This window comes from Pavona decussata, unplaced genomic scaffold (assembly GCF_977016875.1).
Source record: "Pavona decussata unplaced genomic scaffold, jaPavDecu1.1 SCAFFOLD_124, whole genome shotgun sequence".
Classification (NCBI taxonomy): Eukaryota; Metazoa; Cnidaria; class Anthozoa; order Scleractinia; family Agariciidae; genus Pavona; species Pavona decussata.
The window spans coordinates 1260003-1284577 of NW_028145538.1; the positions used below are offsets into that span (position 1 = coordinate 1260003).

Sequence of the window (24575 nt, forward strand, 5' to 3'; positions counted from 1 at the left end):
CGTTTTATTTGAAAATTGCCGGGAAACAATTGCTGGTCTAGATATGATTTTAGAAGCGTTATCACCCACATTTTCGTAGGTTTACCGACGTTTCCCCGACAAAAATCAACCACTCTTTTTCAGTGTTTCTCTTTTAAGTTTTGCTATATCCGCTTGGACAGGGTTTGCCGTTTTCTCGTTAGTGTAAGGATATCCTCAGAATAACGGTGGGAAAGTGCGGACCCCTGAAATCTTTCAACTCTTTCAGGCCAAAATGGCAAAAAAAGCAATGCCCTGTCTTAAAGTGTGATCAAAAGTTAATGTTGTTCTCGTATGACAATAATAATAAAAATTTCCATATCAGTTTTTTTCTCCGCGTTTGAGCCGTAAAAAGCGTCAAATTTCACTTCCGGTTGGGTACAATACCGTGAAGACAGGAGACTGAGGAACGTAGGGCTGTGACGTCAGTACAGCAACGCTAAGTCTCACGGTTTCTCTATTCCTCAGTTGTTTCATCCTGAGTATTCAATAATCCCATTCATATTTTCGCCCACACAGTTTTCTTCCACTGCACACGAAAACATCTAGGGGAATAGAGAAATCGCGAGACTAGCGTTCCTGCATTGACGTGAAAGCCCTACTATCGCCAGTCTCTTGTCTTGGGCGGTATTTTACCCAACTGGAAGTGAATTTGACACTTATTCTCCTCAAACATGGGAAAGAAATATTGATAAGAATTTGTCTACGATTTTCATGCGAGAACAACAGGAAGATTTGATAGAGGAATAAAAAGATTCTGTCATGTACACTTTAAGCAGTAGGAACCTTCCCCCTCCTCTCCTCCCTGTCACGGGGGTATTCCTCAGAAGTTTTTGGATGGGATGTGCCACCCGGTCCTCCAAACCTTGACCCTATTCCAGACCAAACCACGTAATTCTTAATACCCCGTTTTCACATGTAGCCTCTAAAATGCATACCAGTTTTAGATGTGGCCTGGATAGACAGAACAAACTGAATAAAGTCTAGAACATGACTATTAGTTTTTACAAGAGGAATAACAAAGCCTTCCTCTTTCTTCGAAACAATTTTAGTGTATGAAATCGATTCAATCGATTTTACAGTAAATAACACCAGATTAACATAACCCGACCAGATATACAGTTACCAACGACATACAATATCGCAGAGGAAACCAAGTGAAAAGGTATTTTTTCAGTTTTTAAGCTTTTTATTTTCTGAGGGTAGAAGGCTTGAGAAGCTTATTTGATAAGCTATACTAAGACATTCATGTAAAGGCAGTTTGCCTCTCTAACTTAAGACAGTAGTATTCAAAACTGAGTTTCTGTGAAAAACAACGGAATATACAATGTCTGTGAGTGTTTCAAACAAGCCTTGAATTTGAACTTTGCCTGTTTCCCGACAGTCTAAAAATCACCTTCTTTTATGTTCTGAATGAAAAGAGTCCACAAGTCCCGTAGTAACTTTCGCCAACATTTCAACTCGGCTCAGCTGTATGGAGAGTTCAATACACGTCAGGGGATTCGTTGTCTACATTGTGGAGAGAACTAGCTGTGAATACTTTCTCTTTGAGCTCAACCTTTCCGTCTTTCTTCACAGTCTAAGCGTGTGATAGGCTTAGCCGCCAAAATTTCATTCACAAAAACTTTGTACAGTGTTCTTTCACCTCGCCTGCTAAAGGAAGCTTGTCAAGGCAGGAAATGGATTCTGTTTGCTCACGACTAGCTTCTGATGCTGGTGTGATATATAGCCTTTGATGTAACCCTGAAATAAAAATATTAGATTAAGGACGGTGCCTACTAATTAGGAAGTATTTTTGTGTAGTTTATGACTATAAGGGGAAAGCAGATCTTATCAAGGGCTATTGAAATCCAAAAAGAAAATTGGGTGTAGCCCGGCATTTTTTTTTTAAAGATAATGAAGCAACAATTATTTTAAAAAGCAGTAAAATACAAAGCAATGTATGGCGTTTTTTTCCAAATTGAAGCTTTATTATCTCTGAAAAATGCATGGTTACCCCAAGAGCACTTGCTAAGTTCTGCTTTCTCTGCATAGTTTCAAACCACGCAAAAATATTCCTGTATTAGCAGGCACCACCCATAGCAAACCCGAGTATCTCGAGATGCGCAGAACGTATACGCAGTGTCAAAAGTAGGCACCGTCCTTAAGTTTTCCGAAGTTGATTTTGAGCTCAAAACACGTAGTGTTTCTTAAGCTTATCCCTTGACAAAGCGTTGGCTCCTTGGAAGAAAAGGTGAGATATCTACGGACAAATATCCAAACTCCAAGCGCACTTTTGCAACAAATGGGTTTTTTGTAAACATAAAGCTAAATTTTTTGTCTGCAAAGGGGAATCCAACACTACAAGTCGTAGATGCCTATGCTATAACTCAAAATGAGTACAGAAAAATACAGTTTGCGAAGGTTGATCAAAAATGAAAAGCAGTGTCAGGGTCTCACGGAGACGAGTTCTGAGGACCCACTTCAAAAGCCTCTCTCGCAGACGCTCTTTTGGTTCGTCACGCAATCTTTCCTCCCCAACGTTGGGGAGGAAAGATTGCGTGACGAACCAAAAGAGCGTCTGCGAGGGAGTCTACGACTTCAAGGGTCCCATGTATTCTTGGCGGGGTCAACTATGCAGAGGGGGAGGAAGGTGAAAGGGAGTTCAAGCATCTTGAGCCAGCTACACACTAAGCACGTATTTATTCGATTTACTGCCCTGGGCGTTTATTTAATTTTGGGCCCATGAGGGTGGGCGCTTAAAATTTCCTTAACATTTGCAGCAAGCAAGGACATTTTTAGAGAACAGCAAAACAAGGCATAAGAAGTTTATTTCGCTTCAACAAGATAAAATAAAATGCAAATGCTATCATAAAAAGTCATAAACAATGTAAAAGTTCATTGACTACCGTATCTAAAACCCAAGTTCGAACACAACTGACGCTCCTCTTACTTTGCGCTAGGCTAGTACATAATTTTTTTGTTGTTGGGAGGGGGTGGTGTGGGCGCTTATTCGATGGTGGGCGGTTTTAAACTTTTTGGGCTTTCAGGGTGTGCGCTTATTCGAGGTAGGCACTTATGGGAGCACTGAAAAGCCGGGCAAATAACTTACCACAAAAATAAGATTGGCAACTATGCATTCAACCTCAATAACATCTATGTCTTCAACCTGTAAATACAGTGAAATGATTTTAACCCAGGAATGTTTGAAAGTAGTCTGTGCAGAAAAAAATGTTTATACAGCACAAAGCATAAACAGCATCAATTAACTCACCTTCATAGCTTTAAGAGCAACAACAAAGGCATCTAAAGGTAACTGGTGGGTTTTTAAAAGGAGAGTCCTAAAAACAACAGAAAAATGGCATGATTGGATCAAGGAGTTGCAAATATACTCAGCTACCATCAGATTTCACTTTAGTCATGTTATTTTCAAACTAATTTAAAACACATTATTTTTTCCAAGACTTACACTTTTTTGAACAAGTTCCTGTATGTTATTATCTTTAACTTCTCAAGGATAAGATAAACACCACATTGGATAAAAAAGGCCTACAATTAACACAGAGAATACAGTACGTCAGATAGTGGGTAATGTACATGAAAAGGAACGGTATAACAAGAAATGACATACAGCCTGCCCCCCCCCCCCCCTTCCCCTAACCTGTTCTATCAGTTAGACCACGTAAAATTATACTGCAATGAACAGGATTACCTGCTGTCTCTCCAAAGCCTCATTTAAAAGTGCAAGATTCCCGATTCTGAAAAATAAATGTGAAACACATAACCTTTATTTTTCACTCTAAGCCTATGCATAGCTACACCCACCAACCTAAAAAAAAAAAAAAAAAAGGAAGAGAGAGAGAGAGAGCCGTCCCTAGACATCATGGTGACAATTGGTAATACTTATGAATGATGTGTGCAAATACAAGTGACGAGAATAGTGTATTATTCAGTGAGGGACACAGGCAAACTCAAAATCAGGAGTTGAACCTAAGACCTTCTGATTACTAGTTTGCATGCTCTACCACCAAGCTACAGAGACTCGTTGGAGCTAAGGCCATTAAACTAGGTTCATGGGACAAACATCCTGCACACCGCTAGGATTTGAATGTCAATGTGAGGCATTTATGCAATGGCATAAATTTGATGGTATATTAAGTCACGTTATTGAATCCCAGTTCACCTCAACCTCGCCACTATTCACTACCAAGCGGGAAAAACCTAGAAATATCTTTGAAAATGGATCTCCCAAAATTAATTGACAAATTTAGGATCTCATCCACAGACTCAAAAGTTAGAACCACTTTGTACAGCATAATAAACAGCACCACAGGAAAGTACTGCTCAGTAGCTTTCACTTGAATGGTCACACTTTAGGATTTCACCCACAGACTCAAAAGTTAGAACCACCTTGTACAGCATAATAAACAGCACCACAGGAAAGTACTGCTCAATAGCTTTCATTTGAATGGTCACACTTTAGGATCTCATCCACAGACTCAAAAAATTGAACCACCTTGTACAGAATAAGAAAGAAACACCACTGGAAAAAACTTTTAATCACTTTTACATTTCTCCAAACCCAAAGCGCATGCCATTTCTTTGTTTATTTCCTCCAATATTCTACCTTTACAAAAAAGTGCTTTATGTCATATCTGTCTCCACTTCAATGCATTACATCTGTCATATGTCTGTGCCAAAAATTATCAGGGATCTCTTCACCAAACCAAAGGATATTCACATGTATAACACTGGATCTTCAGATTCCAGCAACATTTTCACCAAAAGCTCGAGGCTGAACAACAGTGTGTATCTATTGTCTGGTTTGGAGCTAGGCTAAGGAAGTGTTTCCACATTGACATTCATTGATTGTTAATTTTTGTTGAGCTGTTGATAGTTAACTTTACAACTTTTTTTGTAATTAATTTTGTAATTCTGGTGTTTCTGGCCACTTTTTAGTCACTAAATTGCTTTAGTTGCCATTTAATATAATAGCGTAAGCTTGAAAGGTGAATAAAACATTTCATTTCATTTCATTTTTGATTGAATGGCCGGCGTCCTCCAAACACAGAGGTATTTTTTTGCATGGTTTATGATTAGGTCAGAAAAGCAGCAAAGGCTGATGCAATCGAAAAAGAAAATTGGGATTAGCCGCGTAGTTTTTCAGAGATAATAAAGCAATAATTATTCTAAAAAGCATTCAAATACAAACAATGTATGGCATTTTTAAAATCCAAATTGAAGGTTAATTATCTCTAAATAAAATGTATTGTTACTTCCTTTAACCCCCAATTTTTTCTTGCATTTTAAATTCTCTTGCTAAGATCTTCATTTCCCACACGGTCAAAAACCACACAAAAATACCTTTGAACTAGCAGGCACCTTCCTTAAGAAATTAAATGTAATTGTAATGGCAAAGGTATTTATATACCGCATTTCCTATATACATATTTAAATGCAGTTTACATTACTTCAGTGCAAGGGTGAGATTGGACATCAGCATATATAGGCACCACTGGCAAGCGCTGTCGGTCCATTAGTGACCTCATCCAACCCATGAATAATGAAATATCACACAAAGACCAGAACAGCACACCGGGAACTCCATGCCCTACTCTTTGCGATTAGTGTGTGGGTTTTTTAACCTCCCACATTATGCTATGAATATTGAAGTGTTGTGAGATGGGGTCTAAATTTTATCATCCTTATCCAAGAAGACTAGAAAGTCTAACCATTTGCAGATGTCATTACAAAGGCAGCACTTTCTCCTCAGTTATTAAAGACCCTGAGTGTTGGTGCGGCTGGGGTTTGAACCCACGAACTCCTGCACAGTCGGTCTGATGCTCAACCAACTGTGCATCTTAGACCACTCTGAGATACACTGTAGCAAGAGGAAGCAGTGCCCTTAAGGAGGCTCGTAAGGCTTTTTCATTGTTATAGTGTTTGTGAAATGATTTAAGATTACAAAAATGACCTTATACGATGCAAGGAACAAAAAAGGCAAGCGATCAAAACAAAATTATTAATTTTCACAACAAAACTTTAAACATTTTACGAAAAATTATAACAAAATAGCACTCGCTTATGTTGTCTTAATTTATACCTTACAGCTCTGACCACATCCACAAACTGAGTTAAGTTGTACTTATACAGAAGGTCTTCTTTTGGTATATAGCCCTATAAAAATAGAAAAAAGGAAAGTGAGTTTCCTTTCACATACATGTGACCAAACTAAAAGAAATGACTTTATTTAGGTGTCAATAATTTTAGCACAGAGCGCTAACCGGGGACACACTCTAGATTGAATCAGAATTTGGAAATGTTGGTTGCTGGAAACGTTAAAGCAAATAAAATAAAGATGATTAAAAAAAAAAAAAAAGCAAATAAACTAGGGAAGAAAACTTCTAAGGCAATCACTCAATTTTTCTCTTCGCGACATTAATACAATACAGTACATATGTTAATATGTGTACCACTCATCTTCTTCATGCCAAGTAGTGCGTAAGGCCTCTACTTGGTTTCTTCAGCTTTTGCTGTCCTGCACTCTTTTACAGCTACTGACCAATGTGTCAGTCATACAATATTTTATTATTGAAGGACTGTAAACATAACTGGCGAACGTTGAATTTTAGGTCATCTTTAATTTTTTAATCTTGTGGTTGTCACACGCTATTGGTATCTGACTCCTGGTAATCCAGCCATGAGTCCACATGCAAAATGAAGCAGATTTGTGTCATAAAGATGAGAGTGTGGAGAAGGAAAGGGAGGGAGGGAGGGGGAAAGAGGTTTCCAAATGACAAAACTTGAAAATAATAAACCCTTGACCTGTACCACAAAAAAACACAAGAGGTCCTGGCTCACGTGCACTGCTAGCCATTAGGCTACACCGGCATTCTTTGATAAATGAATTTCAGTTACTGACACGAGCGTACTTGCAAAAAGAAAATCCAAGTTCTCCCAACAGGAATTGAACTAATGACCTTCCAATCACAAGTTCGGATGCTCTACTGGCCACTGAGCCTCAGGAGAGCTTCAGGAGCTAGGCCGACAAACATCTTGCATACTGCTAGGATTTGAATGTTGATGGGTGGTAAATGTGAGAGAAATGTGATGTCATCAATGTTCTCAATAATTAAAACTGTGTGTCACTACATTCCACTTACCAGCAGCATTTTCACTGGTATAAGATACACTAAAATTGCCCTGCAAAAAGAGACAAAAGATCCGTAAATACCAAATACCCTGAGAACTGTTTCACAGTAGTCCTGAGTTCCAACACGTTGGCCATCCTGCCAGATGGTATTTTTAACCATGTTATTTTCAGTTTGAAATACTTATTTCTAATGTTTGAATGCTAATTGGCTTCACGATCAGTTACTGACAGTGAACAAATGATTGTTAATTTCAATTTTTTTTATGGAAAGTTTTACATTAGCTTTTTATCATGCTACAAAAAAGTGACCATGATGATAACATGGATATATTAAGTCTGTACAGTGAAATTCCACTGTCTGTCCTTTTAATAGCAAACAACTTAAATTCAGTTAAGTTTCGCTGGGCTTTAACAAGTAGTTGGCTGGTTGAGTTCAACACTGCTGGCAATAACCTGCTTATGAAAATACTGGTCATCAATATTATTTTTATAACAATTTACCTTTTATTTTTGCTGGAGGATATATTACAGCGTTGAAATGCAAATGAAAGATACTCATCAGCTGAAAGGAATGTAAATAGAACTTTTAAAATTGGGAAATCCTGTTGGCTGCTTAAAGTTCTTAGTTCAGACATTGCAAGCAACCAAATACAGTGCATGCTTGAAATTAGCAAATTGAAATTCTAATTTCCAGTTTATTAACTTTTATGTTGAAAGTTTTGGTTCTGTTTGCTTGTAATGGTTTCAACAACAACAACAACAACCACCTTTTATTTCATCATGGCTTATTAGAAAAATTATTGGTTAAATTCTTGTGAAGTAAAATCTAGTAAAGTGCTTTGAATAATTTTGAAGAAGCGATTGAGGATGGAGGCCAAATTAACCATCCTATTTTCTAGATGGCCTCCATATTACGTAATAAAGTCAAATGAAAATTGGTCAGTATAAAATTCAGACTGCAGACTGCAGACTGGGTATAAAATGCAGACTGATATCAAAACCGTCTCCGTCAAATACAGGATACATTTTCAACTTACCCTAGTGTCACACAATCACATTTCCGAGATCATCTCCAACGAAATTAACCTTAATTATTTTTGACCCATTTCTCAACAGTTTGTTTTCTTTATCTCGATTTGGTAGCTTTCATTTCCTGAGGCCCTTTCTTCACTAAGAAGACTCGAGCTTAATCGCTTTGCATTAGTTCGTAAACAATTACGCCACTGACGGTTTTCATAATTATTATAATAAGGGAAACAGACTTGATTTCCGAGGGGGGAAGCAATTTGACATCAACAAATTTTAACTAGTTCCTTTGAATATTAACGAAGTTTGTCAATGACAAATTGTATACCTTCAGTATTCTAGCAATATATGAACACATATTTTATTCAAAAAGCATTATTTTACTGCCACCCTGACTGCCACTTACCGATGTCGCCGATGTCATGTTGACGCAAAGCAGCGAAAAGGTCAACCACGTGCGAAGTAAAGTCATGTGTCCGCATCATTGCTTACGTCATGCTTTGGGGTTGTTTATTTCAAGGTTGACGCTTTTCGAAAAGAATACTAGAAAGACGATTGTATAACACTAGCGTAAGTTAAGTTGAAAAATTCAAAATGTATCCTGTATTTGACGAAGAGGCGGTTTTGGTCTCAGTCTGCATTTTATACTCACCGAAATGAAAATTACTTTTAATATCATTGGCTTTCGACAGCATTTTAATTTACTCAAACTGAATAAAGAATCGTTTACAACACAACATGTTACACCAGGATTCTAGCCAAAGGGCATCTGGGTGCCGGTAATGGATGACTGCACTTGACATTCATGGGATCAAATATGTCTGAGCTTTAAACATAAGGCACACATGCTTCCGGAACAGAACGGTTTGGTTGAAAGCCTACTCAAAAAATTAATTATGTACATTAGCACAATCATACATAAATGTACCTGCTTTGAAATCACTCTCAAACATAGCTTTCCTTCCAACAAAATACCTAGCACAAGGAGAAAACGTTTCAAAAAATTAAAATTTACACAACTTACATTGAAATCAAATGATTTATTTTGCTTACACATACAGTGCAAATTATGCTGCTTTACCACTACCATTGCAGTCCAAATACCTCACTATTATAACCACTTTCTTCTTTTGGGCCAAGCACAAACTACTACTGACAGAGATTATGCAGTCTTAATTTAACACCTTGCTAATCCAACCAACCATCAAACAAAAGCAAACTAATTTTTACATCAAACTTTCAGCCTGCAGGTCTGTTCTGCTCTTTAAAAAAACCCTCTCCCTCCATCCAGGTTGATGAGCAACGCCAGAGTAATGCCAGGAAGAAGACACAGGGAAAGGATGTAGCAGTACAAACTACATGTAAAGCCATTTAGTGGAGTGAAAACTTGAAATTAATAAGTGCTTACCTAAAGGGCCACTTAGCTCATAAAAAAAATCCAAACAGAACTGGTGTGCCATATTTATTTACTTTCCAGTCTGCAAACTGTTGGCAAACTTTAGGACTATGTACAATGATTGCAAAGTGGGGGTCAATCTACATTCTACAGATACAAATTATATGCACTGCCGTACATGTACCTGTATGTGACCAGATGAGCCAGTTTAAACCGGTCTTTGATTGGTGCACTATCTATTGCTCTGATGAGAGGCTTGCACAAGTGAAGTTTGTTAATCTGTATTGAAAAAATAATTATTAATTATAATTATTATAATGCATGTTATTATAATAAATCGAACACAAATTTCTGTAATTAAAAGTAATTTTTGGCATGATTGTTATCTACTAGAAAGTTGCAGAACCCTGTGAGTGTTTCAAAGAAAAGATTTCTTCACTTTTTACATCTATTGGCAATCAATGAAATAAATAAGGAATGACTTTTTTCCTTTTAAAATCATTATAATTTTTGCATTCCTTGTAGTGAATTTAAAGTTAATGTGGATTTTGTAATAAAAAATGTGATTTTCTGTTGCATAATTTGGGGGACAATCTGAATATTCCCGATGGAAGTGAACCACTATCATCGGTGTCCAAATCCAGTTTCAGGCTACATGTTTTATTTAGCAAACCTAGATTGCAAAAAGAGTTGAGACACTGTTATTGTGAGACACCCTGTTATTGGGTACTTTTTAGATAGACACTCACCATTGCATTACTTGTTCCCCCTCCCACCACCAATGTTGAACAAAATTCGTAATGACATTCAACTTATTGATCAATCATCAACACTGAAAGGGGGAGGGAGGCTTGAACTGTATCACATGGTTCATTGGCCTTTTAGAGTACGTTTTTTTGTAGGAAATAGGAAAAATACTGAGAGTGTCTCAACCTTTCTGCAACTGCATGTAGCACAGGTCCAAATTTTCTGAATGGAAGAATTTACAAGGGAGTGACAATTTTGTATGAAGACTTTTGTTTGAGCTAGCACAAAAAAACAGATTGAAAGAAACAACCTAGTAGATGTGACATACTGTGGATTCCAAATTCTACATGTTATTTTACTAAGTTTTAGTAGGGCAGACTGCGACTGTAGATTTCCAAACTTTACCTACAGATTATCATAGTTTAACTCAAATAGTACCTTGAAGTAAATCTTGAACAAATGGTTGACAAGTGCAAGCATGCCCCACTTCTTAGACACATCCAGGGACGAACGACTGAAAGCAGAACAAGTTTAGAAGTCATAATGCATTGCATCAATTAAATTCCCAGGATTATTCCTCTTAATATGTTTAATTCTTGTTGGGTAAAGTATTTGCAACAACGCTGCAAAATTTCCAACTTCATTTTTACGAAAGTCCTGGTGTCATCCAGTGAGACAAATGTGGGAAACTAGATATAAAGGTCATGGGATTGCTCGCCATGCATTTTTTGTTTTGGCAATTGATGGTGGTGGGCGGGGAGGGGGTGGGGTGGGTGGGCAGAATTCATGATTTGGTACAGCACAGGGCATTTAAATCTACAATCATATGACCACTGTTAGGGGATTAGTAGTCAAGAGTTGCTATTTTCTTTCTATTTGACACACCCTGCGAGCAGAGCCTCCTTTCATCTTTTTCTTTACAAGCAAGCAAAGAATGGCTCTGCTAGCAGGGGTTGATTGACAGGAATTTCAACTCAATATAGGGGATGTAAAGAGAATACTAAATTATTGAGAACATCTGAGAGTGTGTCATTACACGAGGGCAACAGTTTAGACTGTGAGCAGTTCGGTAGCATGTGATGGTGGACCTCCTTGTTCACTTTTCTAATTTCCATAATTTTAGCATCACTTTGAGCGTGTGATTAAAGGAAAAACGTACAACTGCTCGCAGTCTAGGAACAGTTTGAATGCTGTAAATTTTATTCTCATTTAATGCTGTACACATCAACTAACCTGTCGCTGGCACAAACTCTGAAGCAGCCCATCATGACTTCAGCTGCCTTCTCCAGCATCTCACCTGGCTTACCCTGGCCACTTTCAACAAGCTGTTTATCTGCCTATCAGTGTGAAAGCCGTAGCATCAGAATATGTCTTTACTGCTTTCCATTTACTCTTTATTATGGTAGTATTTGTAGAAATAATCTCTTTTGTTGGGTGGGCATAATACAGGTTGACATTTCTCTGACATGGTTGGTACCATAGTAGGGCTGGCTAACAGAAAATGGCATGTAAAGAATGTGCTAAAACTTGGAGAACATGCACACATGTAATTGAAGGGGTGCCTGGAAACAGCCCCAAGTGACTTCTGATAAATTGCTGGATTATCCTTTCAAATTGCCTTGCATTCGCTTTTGAAACAAAAGGAGAATTTGACCTTACACCAAAAGTCTCTTAGGGCCTTATTTCACGCACCCCTTCAATTAAAGCAACAACTGATCGACTGCAAAAATTACAGAAACCAATAAATTAAATGTGGATTGAAATTCAATAACCGCAGTATTTGAATGCGACCTTCTGACCCGGTTGACAAGTAACGTTTTTACAAAAAGTTCAATTGCTTTCATATTAGGAGATCATCAGCCAAAGAAGGTCTTGTTTGATACACATTCCCCTTATGCACACAGATGTTGTTGTGTAATGTATAATTATGAAAGTTTAAAATTTATGTGCTGGAATTAAAACTCAAGTCAATCTCATCAAGAGTTAGATTGTTTTACTTAACCCTCTAACCCCTAAGATCAAAGAACAAATTTCCCTTTCTTGTACAGGTCTTTACTTTTCTTATAAAAGTACTGGGGAGATGTTATAAGAAAATTCACCTTTGGTGTTCTTATCCTTAATTCTCATTACCTCAGGGATTGAGTAAGCATTGATATTACAAGGAGAAATTTTATGCTGATCACTGTTAGAGCTTAAATGTTTAATAAAACTTAGGTTTTTGCACTCTTAACTATTGTAAAATTAATGCGTCACAGCCAAAAAATGTACTTCGAATTACCTGCATAGCAAACAGTCTCAGATCTAAGGTAACAACATTCATCAATGGCAAGGCCCTGACAGATAAAACAATTAACACTGAGTAAAACAGAATGGTAAAGACAGGACACAGACAGAGCTGAAACACTGCTGATGCTTCATTTTGCTTCTAAGTTGATTATTATTCATATTTGAGATTAATTATTATTATTATTATTATTATTATTATTATTATTAGTATTATTATTATTATTATTATTATTATTATTATTACTTTGAGGAAAAAGCCCTGAAAAGCCAGTCTACTTTCCAGCCCCCTTAAATGAGAGCTTGACACCCTTTTTTCAGTGGAATCAAGGTAAAAGAGTCAAATAATCCCTTATAATAGTTTCTACTTAAATTTTTAGTGTTGTTTCATGTATTTAGTGTACGTTTTCACATGGCTCCTAGGATCATAATATGACTTTGTTCTAATAAAGCTTATGATGGTGATGAATCTAGAATACATTTGCAGTTTTTATGTAAAAAAAACCTGCAGAAAATTTACTTTACATTGAAGTAACGTCTTCTTTTTGTAGGTTGAAACTTTGTAAGCCACCTCCAAGAAACACGACAAGTGCAAAAACATTCATTATAACTATTTAGTTACACACCAGTTTTCATCTTTCTGGCTCTGGAAAGCACGGGTAAAACATATGCCATTTGTTAAGAACAAAAACTTGTAATAGGAAACGGTAAAGTCTATATACAATGAATAAGATTATTAATCTACTTTACTCGCTACAGTTAGCATTTTAACAGTCTAAAAGGGACAAACCTGTGCCCTCAGATTCTTGATGGCATTGGAATTTAATAGTATCTTAAGGTGGTTTTTATGTAAGACAAAGACTGAGAAACTTAAAGCGAAAACCATGTATTCACAACCAACAAATTCAACCTCCACAAGGTTTTAACATCACTTCCTCCTAGATGCTGTTATAATGCTAATCATTTTTTTAAAAGGATATTGAACAACAACTGCTTGGGCAGCACGTGCTTCCACATAATCGCCATTTGCCACAGCCCACACTGCTCTGTGAAGAAAAAAACACACATACACCGGTACTTGTAAACATTCAAGCAAAAAACAATAATATTTAACTCTTTCACTATCAAGACTGCCAGGTCCAAAATGGGTAAAAATATATAAAATCAGGGCTGATGTTACATTTTTTTTGCTGCATGTTGCATTAAGCTTCATATCCATAACAATCTTGTGAAAACATCTTTATATGCTATAAAATCAGCTTTCTGACTAAAATGAAACTTTTCACCACATGATAAAATGATTTGGTAAGCTCACAGAGAACTTTTCAGTTTTGAGCCATCAAAGTGAAGACATTTAATAATTATTTTTTACATTTGACGGCAGTTAACATATAGCCTCTCCAAAGGTTTGAAAATACCTCAGGTGGGAAGCTGTCATCTCGTCATATGGTTGTTCAAACCACCTCTCACACTGAACCTGTGCATCTGGCAACTGTAAGTGACAGTATGTAAAAGCAAATCAAAGGTGTAATGCGTTGGTAACCTTTTCTCAAGGGTCTTCATGGCAAACTAAATGAAGGACGGCAGCAAAGATCCTGGGGCACACATCAAAATATTCCATGAATTGTGGAGTACTTTTTCATGCAACATACACCTGTTTTTTCATGTCTTTGTTACACTTTTATGGGGATCAAATATGGTATCCATCCAGCATCCATATTTGATTCCTACAAAAGTATAGCGAAGACGAAAATCAAGTGTGTGTGACATAAAAAAATACTCCAGGATTCGTAGAGTATTTTGCAGCTTGTCCGTGTCTTTGCTCCTGTTCATTTTGAACATCATAAAGACTCTGGGGACAAGGTTGACGCATAAGTCATCTACAGCAATGTCCACCCTAACTGGGCAATCAAAACACTGTCTTCTAGGAAGTAGAGTACACAGCATTGTCATTGACCTTTGGAGAGCTGCACTCCACAAGGAAAACAGCCACTCACAAACCAAAGTCTCTCCTTCTTGTTGTCTTTAGTGATACTAAAAATGCCTTGTTATATTTCTGCAGTTGTCAGCCATAATAGACACTTTTAGATTCTAGTATAATGATGAACACGAATAACAGATTTGGACACAAGTTCTTAGTGAAGTACTAAGAAGAACTAAAGCCGCCGTTACAAGTTGAAACTTTTAGCTGAAACTTGTGTGCAACGGCGGACGAGACCACTTTCATGAAGTGGTGTTACAAGGTGGAACTCTTGTTTTTCACCACAGCGACCGTTGCAAGCCGTTGCAGAAGTAGAGAGTGGTTCTACATTTCGTGAAATTTGTCTCGCAAGGGAAGTTTGAAAAAGTTTCACGAACCGACCATGTTACACAGTGCAACGCCTGCTGAAACTTGTTTCGCAGTGCCGTTGCGCACACATGTTTCAGCAAAAAGTTTCAACAGGTAACGGCGGCTTTGTGAGCGACGAACTTAGCCCAGTTGCTTAGAATGATGATAGCTAAGCCCTTTGGTGATTTCACTAAGATGAGATCACCTATGTTTCAAGGACTTACAAACCTCACCCATATTGTTCTCATGCTAACTAGTTTGCATTTACAGACATAATTCCCGCACAGCCCCACATATTAACAATGTATAAATGTTGCGACTCAAACTCTATTCACACTTGTTGTTTTTGGAAGAGAGTTTGTATGACAGTGGTGCATGTATAATAATACTAATATGCGCAATAGAATAATGCCATACATTGACATCCAATCCTAACAGTATGCACGATGTTTGTCCCATGAACCTAGTTTAATGGCCTTAGCTCCCACAAGTCTCCTGTAGCTCAGTGGTTGACATCCGAACTAGTAATTGGAAGGTCTTAGGTTCGACTCCTGATAGGAGCACTTGGATTTTTTTCCGAGTATGCCTGTGTCATTTACTGATAAATTCATGATTCTCAATAATATTAGTGTGTGGGGTTGTGCGGAGATCTTTCTGTGTTTACATATGAGACGCAACAAGGTTTGTATCAAAACTAGCCGCGTTTCCCCTCAAAAGCGTGGCCACTAAGCACACACAACTGTGAAATCGGTTAAAATTTGTGACTATAAGTTTTGCTAAATATTATGATGAGATGGCAAATCCAAAGAAAGATAATATCTCAGCAGTACATAATTTGCACTTCGTGTTACATTTCCATTAGCTAACCTGGATCCTTGGACTTGCGATGTGGGGATGACGAAAGGAAAACAGTTCCTGCAATAAAATGAGATGTTTACTTGCTGATAAATCTGTAAACATTAATGATCCGAAGATTTACTCAGCATTTGTATAACAAATACGGAAACGTTAAACTGTCGATAAGGATGTACAAACCGAAGTCTTCACTAGCTATACTGGGGAAAAATATTGTTAATTTCACTAGTCGCTTATTTATTATCCCTTACACCCAAGATACCCTCAACGCAAAATATAAATCAAAGTTATAAGAATCCTCTAAAAATTTGTGTACTGTCTTAGGTAGTATTGGCGATTCTAGTCTGTCTTAAAAGAAAATCTGGAAAATAAAAATCTATTGAACTGTCACGCTGTGAGAAACTCTCAAGAGATAGTATACCTTACCGCTAAAATGTCGCCATTCTTTGAGACAAGCCCTCTTTCCACCTAAAGCATTAGACATTGAACGTCAGAATTTCATCTGCCTTTCTTTAAAACATTACTTCACAATGATCTGAAATATAATTCTTCAAACCTGGTCCAAATACTGCTCCAAACTCATGTGCGCCATCTTGGAAAATTTAGCGCAGTTGCGCATGAGTTCTACAAACTCCGCTGACAGCAAAAATTTGGCGGGAAAATCGTCGAATAACGGGTACCCCAGCTTTATTTTTTATTTATTCACTATTTCAATAGTTTTAATACTACAAAAGGAAATTATGATACATCACAAAAGTAACATAAAGACAACATTAAATATATAAATCATCGAAGGTAAAATGTGCACAGTGACCAAAGGAGCTTAGGCTTTCCCCATGCCGGATTGAGGCGATTTGTCAAGCCTTTATTTTTTCGCGATTCGTGATTATCAACTTTATGATCTTTTCACATCCACGCGAATGCAACTTTCCAATTTAGGGTGACCCGTGAACGAAGTGTTTTGTGTGAGTTCTCGAAAAGGTACGGTCGAAACGTTGCAATCAACTTCTGTGCTGGGACAAACGATTTGCGTTTATCAGTCTATGCATTTGTATTAAAAACTGAAGTTGAATAAAAAATTTCAGTGAAATAAAATTAAAAAAGTACATTTGAAATAAGCGTCCCGAAAGCTTATTCGAGGATTTTTGGTGAATCAAAAGCTGTTCATCTATAAGCCTAAACCTAGCAAAACCTTCACTCTCCCCCTCTCTCTCACTCACTGTGGGTTAAGGGGAAGGGGTGAACTGAGTTTTTGACTGGGTTTTCACTGTAGCGGCGGAATTTGTAGACCGACAAAAAGTTTCTTCACAGTTTTGTCCAAGATTGTAGATAATTTCTGTATAACCACTTGTGTTAACATGCGCTTACTTTGCATATCACAAAATAATAAACGTAAGCTTAAGGCGGTGCCTTCTAATACACAGGGCCTGGTTGTTCGAAAGCCGATTAACGCTAATCCACGATTAAAAGTTAATCGAGGGTTTTATCTCGCTCTTTAAAAGTGGTTTAAAAGGGCTCATTTTAAGCTAAAGGTTAAGAAAAGTCTAAGGCAAAACTGATAGACAAAAATCTTTTGGGAGAATCTTTATTAACTATTAATTAAACTCGCATAAAAGTTCACGTTAATCCGGGATTAGCTCAATCGGGCTTTGAACAACTGGCCCCAGAGTTATTTTTGCATCGTTTATTACCGTGCGAGAAAAGTAGATCTTAGCAAGTGCTATTGAAATCCAAAAGCAAAATTGCGGGTAACGATGCATTTTTCAGAGACAAACAAGCAGCAAGAATGCCAAAAGGCTATAAAATTCACAGCAATTTTTTTTTAAATTCCAAATTGAACTTTATTACCTCTGAAAAATGCGTGGTTACCCAATTTTCTTTCTCAATTTCAATAGCCCTTGTTAAGTTTTTATTTTCCTACATAGTCATAAACTGCGCAAACACACCATTGAATTGGTAGGCACTGTTCTTAAGAAATCCAAGTTTCTCGTTTCATCTTGAGATGCGCAGAACGTATGCGCAGTAACAAAAGTAGGCGCCTCCCTTGAAGAGAAAAACAGAATTCCTAATAATGACATCCGACCCTCAAAGCCGTACAAATCACCGCAGATGTTTATGAAATACATTATCGACCCATTATTGCTATCAGTTATTCACGAAAACATAACAATATTAACTTTTTGCGTTCAATTCTCAGTTATATGAAAGAACTCTGTTTCTTATAATATCCCACTGAATTTCAGTTAATACCTTTAGAACAGTCCCACATAATATTTTTTCATATATTGATGTTTTCATCGCATTAATCTCGCTTTTCCTTTATCACCTGTCGTGAGTACCAGGCTTTCCTAGGGGGAGATTGTAGGGGAAGGAAGAGATCCCCCGTACTCCCTCCCTGAAAATCCTCGAAGCAGGACCTATCCATAATAATGATCCCTTACGCTTGAATTTCTTCCAGAATTCTGCTCAGTTGTTGCTACTCCTTTCGATGCTTGGGTTCCATTGCTACCCTTCAGGCAAAAAGTAAAGGGGGGAGGGGTGGGTGGAAAACGGCCATTAATTCTCTTTCCATGTATCAGACGCCTGCACGTTCACTTTATTAGAATTACAATCGGCAATGATCGAAACTTTCCTTAATATTTAGTAAATAACCACTGCTTTTTCTGATGTCTCTAAACTGGGAATTAAACAGAACATTGATTTTAAAAACAATTGTCTTGTTACCGAGAAGCAAGATTGACTTTCAAAACACCTGCTTCTCGTTGTACGAAACGTGGAAACTGTTTCTGCAAACGTTTCCTAGTTTATCAAGCACTTTAGCTCCTCCATGTTTTCAACACTTTCAGATTATCCAGCTGCCTCAGTACGCGAGGATGTAGATGTTCCACACAAATGAGTGGCGTTTTTTCATTCTTTTCCTATAGTGCAATTAACTTGTGTAGTTTATGCTTTTCTTTTTGGTGAAAAACTGGACGGAAGTAAGATAATGCACTCTATGTTTTGATGTCAGTTTGGTTGTTAATTATTATTCCGGTTAAATTAATTTTTAGAAGAGACATCGGCGGATATATATTCGGTAGGAAACACGACTAAATTTTACCAAAACCGACCCTGACCAAAACTAAAAAGGAAAAGTCATTTCCAGGCAAATGCCAGAGAAAAGTTAACTTGAGGTCAAAACCAGCAAAATACAATATGATTTAACGTTAAAATGATTGTCGCCTGGGGGTTAAAAACATTTCGATTAAAAAATTAGTTTTGTGGGAGAAAGTTCAAAACCTAACACCTCCTCGTCCCGTATTCATACCAGGAGAAAAAAATGCTTGATCACGCTAAATAATAAATAATAAATAATAAATAATAAACTAAAAACTTGGTAAAAAGGTGAACCGTGTAACTTTTACCCATTTTTTTTTGTCCCATTATGTGGTATATTCACCACAAATAAAACACTCATTGTATCGTTTCGCAGCACCAAACGGCAAATAAATCCAAGAAAGCAACGACAAGCACCTCAAACAAATTAGTTGTTGTAGCCTGACCTAATGAGAAGCGTCCCACTAATTAAGTCTCGATGCTCTTACAGCTATGGAGAGTTAAATATGCAAATACAAGTGCGAGTCTTTCCATTACTTGCGTTTTTATTTTCAAGAGGTCAACAACTGAAAGTGAATACAACCCAGGAAATTGTTACGTGTCATTGTCTTTGTAAAACAGATGTCAACTAGCACTGAGCGAATAATTTGCCAATAACCAAATCAAGGTCGCTGCTCTCGCTTTAAAAAATAACTTGTACCCCATGCCGTTGTGAATAGCAAATGGCGTTAAACAGAACGGAAGTAAACACTAAAAGGCCAGTGTAACTTGGTTGCCTGTTCTCAGATTTAGAAATTTCGACGCGGGAATTTAATGACGAGAGATTTAGCATCGCGTTTAAGGCAAACGGCAAACGCCAGGCTGAAATTTTCTCTTTGATTTGATTCGTTTGGCGTTAGCCGTAAACGCGAAGCTAAATCGCTCTATTATTACCACCTGGATCTTGGTCGCAATTGGTTTCACCCCCCCCTTAACCCCGCCCCGAAAAGCCTGGAAGCGGGAACTATTCTCTGATTGCCACTAATGATCCCTTACGCTTGAATTTCTTCCAGAATTCTGCTCAGTTGTTACTAATCCTTTAAACGCTTGCGTTTTATAGCTACCCTTTCAAGATAAAAGTATTTTTTTTCTCTTTCCATACATCATCCTACTGACGCAGACATGTGCACGTACATTTTCGCGTACTTTTTTCTAGAGTGACAATCGGCAATTAATGATGGAAAATTTTCTTAGTGTTTGGTAAATCCCTGTAAACAACCACTGCTTTTTCGCACAAAATCAGTGCAAGGTTAGGAGAAAATACGATGGAAAAACGTCTGAGGGTGTTCCCTGTTCATTCGCGTATTCTTCTTTGGCGGTCCGAAGTCATTTGACCGTTAAAATCGTTGCGCCACGTGTGCCAGATAGTTAGACACCCTAAACAACAAATAAATACAAAAATTAATTTCTCTTGCTCGAGTCGTGCACACGTGATGTAGTGGCGTGGTGCGTGGTCTTTCAGGCGAAGGGTCTCAGGTCCAGGTTCAAACCTCCCGAAAAGTCCCGAAGTAGCGGAGATTTTTAGTTTTTTTTTTCTTTTTTTTTTTCGCCCTTAAAAGCCAGACACTCCAAAGGCTCCAAACAATTTTCAAAATTCAAACTGTTTTCTCACCACGTTTTGACGTCCGTTGTGCGTTATCAGAGTATAGGCCCACGGCAAAAAATGAAATCTATTTTGTTTTATGTTGAATAACCAAGACATTTGAACACAGTTCGGGTTAATTAGCGAGCATCACGTTGACTGAGCTGGGTCAAAAACTTTTGCAAACTTTTAAACTACTATACACACGCAAATGTGATCTTCTAAATAAGAATGTTATCCGAAAGAGTTTTACTAACAACATTTTCAAAACTAACCTTTATTCCAGAAGGACTCTTTTTTCTGACCCCAAAATATTAAAGCATGTCAGTCGCTTCACTGCTATTTGTGATCGATTACTCGCCATTACCGGATTTCTTTCGGCGACATATTGTGACAAATATTTCCTTCCTTTTCACATCACAACAAAGTTCCAGCTTTTTCAACCTTTTTGAGGTCACTTGCAACGGTCTTTGTCCAATTTTCATCGACAGTTTTGCGTTTCTGCGCCGAAAATTCGACTTTGTTTCTCCGCTACTCGCCATAACAGTTTGCAAAACTTTGTTGTAACACTGATAACTAGTAAATTAGTGCAATCAACTTGAATTACGCGTGCGTGCTTCATATCCCATTGTGCATGCTGATAACGTCAGTAAACAAATGTCTTTATACAACATTTAAACTACCGCGTTGGAAATGTTATAAAACAATTGGATCATGCGTCAGCTGTGCGTTCATCGAGATATGAAGCACTTGGGAAGTTTGGAGAGCATTCATGAGGATTTATACTGTTCATTGTATAAAAGAGTGCAGACCATAGAAAACTGCTATCAATTTGTTTTTTGTTTTACAATGACATGGAAAACAAACGAGCGGAATTAGCTTATTATATTCCGTTGACAAAGCGCGCGCGTTACGTCTGCCGCCATTTTTATTGTCTGTACTCTTATAGAATATAGCAACGAGCCAACCATCGGGGGGATATTTTGACAGTCTTTTCGTTGTTGTTGTTGTAAAAATAAGAGTCTTCCTCTTTGAAAAATACAAGTCATTGAACTAGCAGCGAAGCACTTGCCAATAGCAAAATCAAGGTCGCTGATCTTACCTTAGAAAAACTTGTACTCGTTACCGATCAATAGCAACATGGCGTTAAACAGAACAGAAGTAAACACCAAAAGGCCGGTGCCTTTTGTCTGCCTGTTCTCAGATTTAGAAATTTCGACGCGGGAATTCAATGACACTATTACCACCTGGATCTTGGTCCCAACTGGTTTAATCGTTTCTTCCCTTGCCATTTTTTTCAACGTGTTAGTAATTCTAGCTGTAAAGAAAGAAAAGAAGTTGCGAAATGACTCTAACCTTCTGTTAGCGAGCCTGGCCGTTGTGGACCTTCTCACGGGGGCTGTGTCACTGCCGTTATTTACCGCTGAGATGCTGATCGGCCACCAAGTTCCTGTTGAGTATATTTGCATGTTAGATTTAGTCGATGTGCCTCTGATGGCTTGTCTTTCCCTAGCTTCCATCCAGCACCTAACTGTGATCGCTTGGGAGAGGTATGTGGCGGTACGAATGTGGAAGGACTACAAGGTAATCGTGACAAAAGGACGCATCAAAAAACTCGCAATAGCGGCTTGGCTCTTAGCTATATTTATGGTGGTTCCTCTATATATAATGGTAGCGATCGGCGTGGACCAGAATGCTGAAGAAAAATGGTATATAGTCCTAACAGTTTGGGTAACATTTTGCTTTATACTGATCTGCTACTTTTATTCCATGATCTACTTTAAAATACGAAAACACAGGAAAAGAACAATTCACCAAGTTAACGCTTTGATCAAGGTCAAACTCGCTTCAAATGTGGCCAAAATGACTGGCATGGCAACTGCTGCGTTAATTGTGTCATTTGTTCCATCATGTATCTTTCATGCTGGGCTGAAAGACGTTTTTCCAGAACGTCGTTTAAGTTTGGCCTCCGGAGTGTCACAGTTACTCTTGCATTGTAACTCTGTGGCAAATCCACTAATCTACTGCTACACAAACCGCCCATATCGAAACGCCTTCCTAGAGCTATTGAAAATCAGAAAGCCTCGACACACCCAGCCAAACGTGAGATTTCTCAGGGAAAAAAATCCAACCGGTTCCCTGGGAAAAGTCGTCAATCTGAAAGTCAACCAGTGTCAACGCAACCGCTTGGCCAGATCTGCTTCCTTCGACACGGCCCTAGTTTTAGACTTTGCAAGTCGAGAACCTCGCGGACTCCAGTTAAAAAGATGTCCCACTACTTCATATCGTGCTAAACGAAGCGGCCCCTATGGAAATTCACAGGTGAAGCAATACTCGTCCGTAATAAAAACAACTGCATTAATCCATGGTGAAAGGAGAGGGCGAAGTCGCACGAAGGAAGGGTATCATAAACGTCGTGTTGCAAGTTTATCTTGAGACTATTGAAGGATCTCCCGTAAATGCAATGAATGCTCTAACATCATAAACGAGCGAGCAAAATAAGTAGGTTTTCGGCGCCTTAAAAATTGCTAATAACAAAAAAAGGAATGAACTAAAACTGTAAGCGGCAATTTATACAAGTTTATGTTGAAAATGTTGGAACGATCTCCTGTACAGTTAATGAATGCTCCAACATCGTAAATGAGCAACTGAATTAGTTTTCGACGCGTTAAAAAAATGCTAAAAACAAAAAATGGCATGAACTAAACTGTAAGCGGCAATTTATTCAAGTTTACCTTGAAAATGTTGAAAGACCTTCTCTAAAATTGTAAATGAGCAACTGAATTAGTTTTCGACGCGTTAAAAAAATGGGATGAACGGAAACTGTAAGCGGCAATTTAAATGTGGCTGGTTTAGGATGTTAGAGCATTCATTAAAGCAAAGCATTTTTTGTCAGAGTTTATGGTTCTAGAGCATGTAATGGGCAATCTATGCAAGATTATCTTGAAACTGTTAAAGGATCTCCTGTCAATTTAATGTTCATCATAAACATTGATGCTGAACAAATTCCGTGTATATGCCTTGAAATTAAAATTCGTTTCCCGTTAACAGCTGCACTGGATCAAAGGAACAAAATTAGTCTTCGAAGCGGAAAAAATGCTAATAAAAATTAAAAAAAAATAATATGAACTGAAACTGCGAGGGGCAATTTGTACACGTTTATTTGAAAACTGTTGAGCGGTGTCCTGTTGATTTGCTGATCCAAAATTGCAAACACCTTCAATTCCTCTAAAACACACTGACGCAAATTTCACCAAGATGAGCCCAGGATAAATCACTTTTGGTTTGGACTGGTAGAATTTTAGGAACAGAAACCTTTTTTAGAGGTATGATTTTATTCCGTTTAGTCATTCAAAATGTCATGCTTAGCGAAGTGAAAGCCTGTCAAACCTTTAAGTTCTGTGTTTCCGAATCAGATTTTCAAGCTTTATCTTCAACTCGCGTGGGTTGTTAAATAAGTACTTTATTCTCAACGTTCTCTCTCTCACGCTATGTTGAGATTGGGCACCGACAGTCTCGTCCTGTTGATGAATGTTCTGAAGAGGAAAGGGGAGGGTTTGGGTAGGGAAAATCAAACGTAGGACGAAACTTGATGGCTGGTGAAAGAGAGAACGTCAGGGCAAGGGATACCGTGTGCTGCATTTTATACTACAACACTTCGCTTGATCGACAGAATGGCATTGTTCACTTTGTCTCATCTCCTTTTATACGTGAGAGGTGAGACCGCTGAGAATAGTACTTTATTCTCAACGTTCTCTCTCTCACGCTATGTTGAGATTGGGCACCGACAGTCTCTATGTTACAGAGTGTCCTAAAGTCCCAAACCACTGGACCATAAGGAAATCCCGTTCTCAGAATCCCAAACTCAAGGTGCCCCATCCTAAAAATTCGTAAAGTGTTTTAAACGAGATGTAACAAGGTTAAGAATTAAACGTGCGGAAAAGCGGATATAAAGTTTTTTAGACGGTTAAGCTCCATGTAGTTCTCTGTTAGGGCGGCTGTCGCGGAAGAGTCCGCGGATAGCAAATGAGAGGGACTATCCAAACGAAGCACCTCCGCTAGTTTCATGTAG

At 38.0% G+C, this 24575-nt stretch overlaps 1 protein-coding gene across 2 annotated transcripts; it reads right to left on the reverse strand.

The window, feature by feature from the left end:
- Positions 1-293: 293 nt before the first annotated feature.
- LOC146469382 (PCI domain-containing protein 2-like) lies at positions 294-16389 on the reverse strand. Of its 2 annotated transcripts, XM_085123453.1 has the most exons (19): positions 16343-16386; positions 16213-16254; positions 15799-15846; positions 14021-14094; positions 13581-13648; positions 13229-13268; positions 12598-12652; positions 11553-11656; positions 10758-10833; positions 9757-9851; positions 9105-9151; positions 7652-7712; positions 7161-7200; positions 6101-6174; positions 3710-3755; positions 3467-3546; positions 3272-3338; positions 3110-3166; positions 296-1761 (listed from the first exon to the last, which is right to left on the reverse strand). In XM_085123453.1, the coding sequence occupies exons 1-19, from the start codon at positions 16376-16378 to the stop codon at positions 1672-1674; spliced, it is 1200 nt and encodes a 399-aa protein (XP_084979579.1). In that variant the 5' UTR covers positions 16379-16386; the 3' UTR covers positions 296-1671. The 2 variants fall into 2 exon arrangements, with proteins under 2 accessions (XP_084979581.1, XP_084979579.1); XM_085123455.1 differs by lacking the exon at positions 16213-16254 and having other exon boundaries at positions 294-1761; positions 16343-16389.
- Between the last annotated feature and the right edge of the window lie 8186 nt (positions 16390-24575).

What these genes read in the sequence shown, in the direction of transcription:
- LOC146469382 (XM_085123453.1), bottom strand. Translation starts at nt 16,378, where the DNA reads ATGGCGCACATGAGTTTGGAGCAGTATTTGGACCAG. An exon ending in TACCAGTGAAAATGCTGCTG is followed by an intron (nt 6,175 to 7,160) that starts GTAAGTGGAATG and finishes CTATTTTTATAG; the next exon opens with GGCTATATACCAAAAGAAGA. An exon ending in AGGAACTTGTTCAAAAAAGT is followed by an intron (nt 3,339 to 3,466) that starts GTAAGTCTTGGA and finishes TGTTGTTTTTAG; the next exon opens with GACTCTCCTTTTAAAAACCC.